At 51.6% G+C, this 2,893-nt stretch overlaps 1 protein-coding gene across 1 annotated transcript in view; it reads right to left on the bottom strand.

Annotated features, from left to right (window-relative positions):
- Positions 1–327: 327 nt before the first annotated feature.
- Positions 328–2,893, bottom strand: part of LOC104532154 (uncharacterized protein C21orf58) — a 10,437-nt gene continuing 7,871 nt past the window's right edge. Inside the window, exons 6-7 of the mRNA XM_010177281.1 lie at positions 2,248–2,387; positions 328–510 (exon numbers count right to left, since the gene is read on the bottom strand). Of these exons, the coding sequence (XP_010175583.1) occupies positions 328–510; positions 2,248–2,387 (323 nt within the window). The remainder of the gene's footprint in view (positions 511–2,247; positions 2,388–2,893) is intronic.

Raw genomic sequence — 2,893 nt, 5'->3', positions numbered from 1 at the left:
CCCCTCAGTCTCCTCTTCTCCAAGCGAAAGAGCCCCAGCTCCCTCAGCCTTTCCTCAGCAGGGAGATGCTCCACTCCCTTCATCATCTTGGTGGCTCTGTGCTGATCCTCTTGGTTATTCCACAGTAAGCAAGGGCTAATTATTCAAGTTATCAGATTGAGCGTATCGAATCATCACTTAACCCACCTCAATCCCATTGTTGCGTTAAAGACCATATTCAAGACTGGCCTTAGTGAAGAACCACGAAGCTGAGGGATTGTCTGGTCTACCTCGCTGCCCCACCTGTGCAGGAAGGAAGGGCTAATAATGTCGTGGCTGCCTGTTTACTCACGTAGGCAGGGGGGGGAGCGGGCTGCTGCTGCCGGTCCAGTGCTGTGCCGTGGATGTGGACGGGAAGCCACTGTGGGGCACGGGGAGCATCCCTGCGGGAGGGTAGTGATGGTGGTGGTGCACCGCGGATGGCCTGGGCCTGTCTGCTTTCACAGCCAGGGGAGCAGCAAACTGCAGGTCCTTGTTGGAGACAGACAAAGGACAATTTGTGAAATCTGTGCCCCCTCCCCGTGGGAAGGGGGCACAGTGGCCTCCCAGTACCTGAAGGGGCTCCAGGAAGGCTGGGGAGGGACTTTGGCCAAGGGCAGGGGTGATGACTTGAAACTGGAAGAGGGGAGATTGAGATAAGATGTGAGGTCCCTTCCAACCCAAACCAGTCTGTGATTCAATGATTCTATGAGGGGTCCCTGGCTGAGGGGCTGGGTTCCCACTTGCCCACCCTTTGGTAAGGGAAGTCCTTCAGCATGTGTCTGGAGATGGGTTTTGCAGGCTCTGTCGCAGAAGGTCCAGCAAACGACTTGAAACTGGAAGAGGGGAGATTGAGATAAGATGTGAGGTCCCTTCCAACCCAAACCAGTCTGTGATTCAATGATTCTATGAGGGGTCCCTGGCTGAGGGGCTGGGTTCCCACTTGCCCACCCTTTGGTAAGGGAAGTCCTTCAGCATGTGTCTGGAGATGGGTTTTGCAGGCTCTGTCGCAGAAGGTCCAGCAAACACTCAGTGATTTCAGATTTCACCTGATATTCAGAGGCACTCAGACCCCTCTCCCCCCAGTTTATCCCATCAGTCTATGTCAGGGAAACACACAGTGACAGAATGGCCTGGGAAGGAAGGTTCCTGTGTTCCAGCTCACACCCATTGCCCCTTGTCCTACCACTGGGCATCACTGAGAAGAGCCTGGTTCCATCCTCCTGACATTCACCCTTAACATATTTGTAAACATTAATGAGGTGACCCCTCAGTCTCCTCTTCTCCAAGCTAAAGAGCCCCAGCTCCCTCAGCCTTTCCTCAGCAGGGAGATGCTCCACTCCCTTCATCATCTTGGTGGCTCTGTGCTGGACTCTCTCCAGCAGTTCCCTGTCCTTCCTGCACTGTGGGACCCAGAACTGTCCCTGCTTCCTTAGGTATTAAATGCTACAGAGTAGACACTAGAAATACATCTTTCCAAAGCACTTAAGAACACTAAGGAGCTATATCACCTTGTTCAAAACAGCTTAGGAATTGGACACCTAAGGATATATCCAAAATTACCCACCTCTTACCAGGCACTGGACAGGATTTGGAAAAACCCCTGTAAGGATCTACACAGAATCACAGGATGTCAGGGATTGGAAGGGACCTTGAAAGACCATCCAGTCCAATCCCCCTGCTGGAGCAGGAACCTACACACCAAAATATCTTTAAGATCTGCCGTTTTGGAGCTCAGCACCCATGGATTTTCAGTGAGACAGGAATTAAAGCAGTGGGGCTTCATGTCCAATCACAAAATCTACACTTCAGCTCCAGCCCATTTGAAACTGCCGGGTCAAATTTTACCAGTTACAGGATTTGTAACACAAATATTGCCCTGCTGTTTGGACCTGCAGCAGCAGATGCTCAGTGTAGGTGTCTTCCGTGCATCGTCCGTCAGTGGTTCAACTGTCCAGGCCAGATAATTTTCAGAGCTGGACTGAGTCCAGTTCACAGTTGTGAAGGAGACCTTCTGCCATTGAGTCCTGTCACGATGCTCATCGTGGTTACGAGGCAGGCTGTGCTCTGCTCAGTGGCACTCTTCTGGTGCGGAGGGTTTGAAGATGTGCACAGCTGTTAAACATCTCAGACTCTCTGCACGTTTTGTCCAGGACCCTGCACCCTCCCCAGGAGATCAACCGTTGCCTTGTGTGAGCAAGGATGACCTTCAGACTCCAGGGTCATTACCTGCTGTGCATGCTGAAGCAGGGGAGAGCTGGCTCCAGCAGGCTGTGCGAATGCCATGGGTGGCAAAGCCTTCAGCATCATGTTCTGCATGATGATCTGGTGCATCTGAGCGTTCTGCATCAGCATCATCTCCACCATATCTGGGAAGAGGTCACCCCAGGGAAGAAAGGAAGAGCTTTATCAGCCACTGACAAGCAGCAGAGGCATCTCAGGAAGAAGTGCCCTCCAGCATACAGACTGGTCACTGCAACTAAGACAAAGCAGCTGAAAGGGGAAACATGAAGAATGGAATCATAGAATTGCTTTGGTTGGAAAACACCTTTGAGATCATTGAGTCCAACCAAAAACCCAACACCGATGAGTCCACCACTAAACCATGTCACTAAGTACCACACAGAATCATAGAATTGTTTTGGTTGGAAAGATCATGATTCTACGAAATATCTGAAGCGTGAGGGCCAAATGGATGGGGCTGGGCTCTTTCAGGTGGTGCCCAGTGACAGGACAAGGGGCAATGGGCACAAACTGGAACACCAGAAGTTCCAGAAAAACTTAAGGAAAAGGGTGCTGGAGCCCTGGGACAGGCTGCCCAGAGAGGGTGTGGAGTCTCCATCTCTGGAGATGTTCAAACCCACCTGGACACTTT

This window comes from Antrostomus carolinensis, unplaced genomic scaffold, assembly GCF_000700745.2.
Source record: "Antrostomus carolinensis isolate BGI_N321 unplaced genomic scaffold, ASM70074v2 scaffold8971, whole genome shotgun sequence".
Lineage (NCBI taxonomy): Eukaryota > Metazoa > Chordata > Aves > Caprimulgiformes > Caprimulgidae > Antrostomus > Antrostomus carolinensis.
Note: the sequence above shows the minus strand (reverse complement) of the source record. Positions and strands in the feature narration are given on the sequence as shown.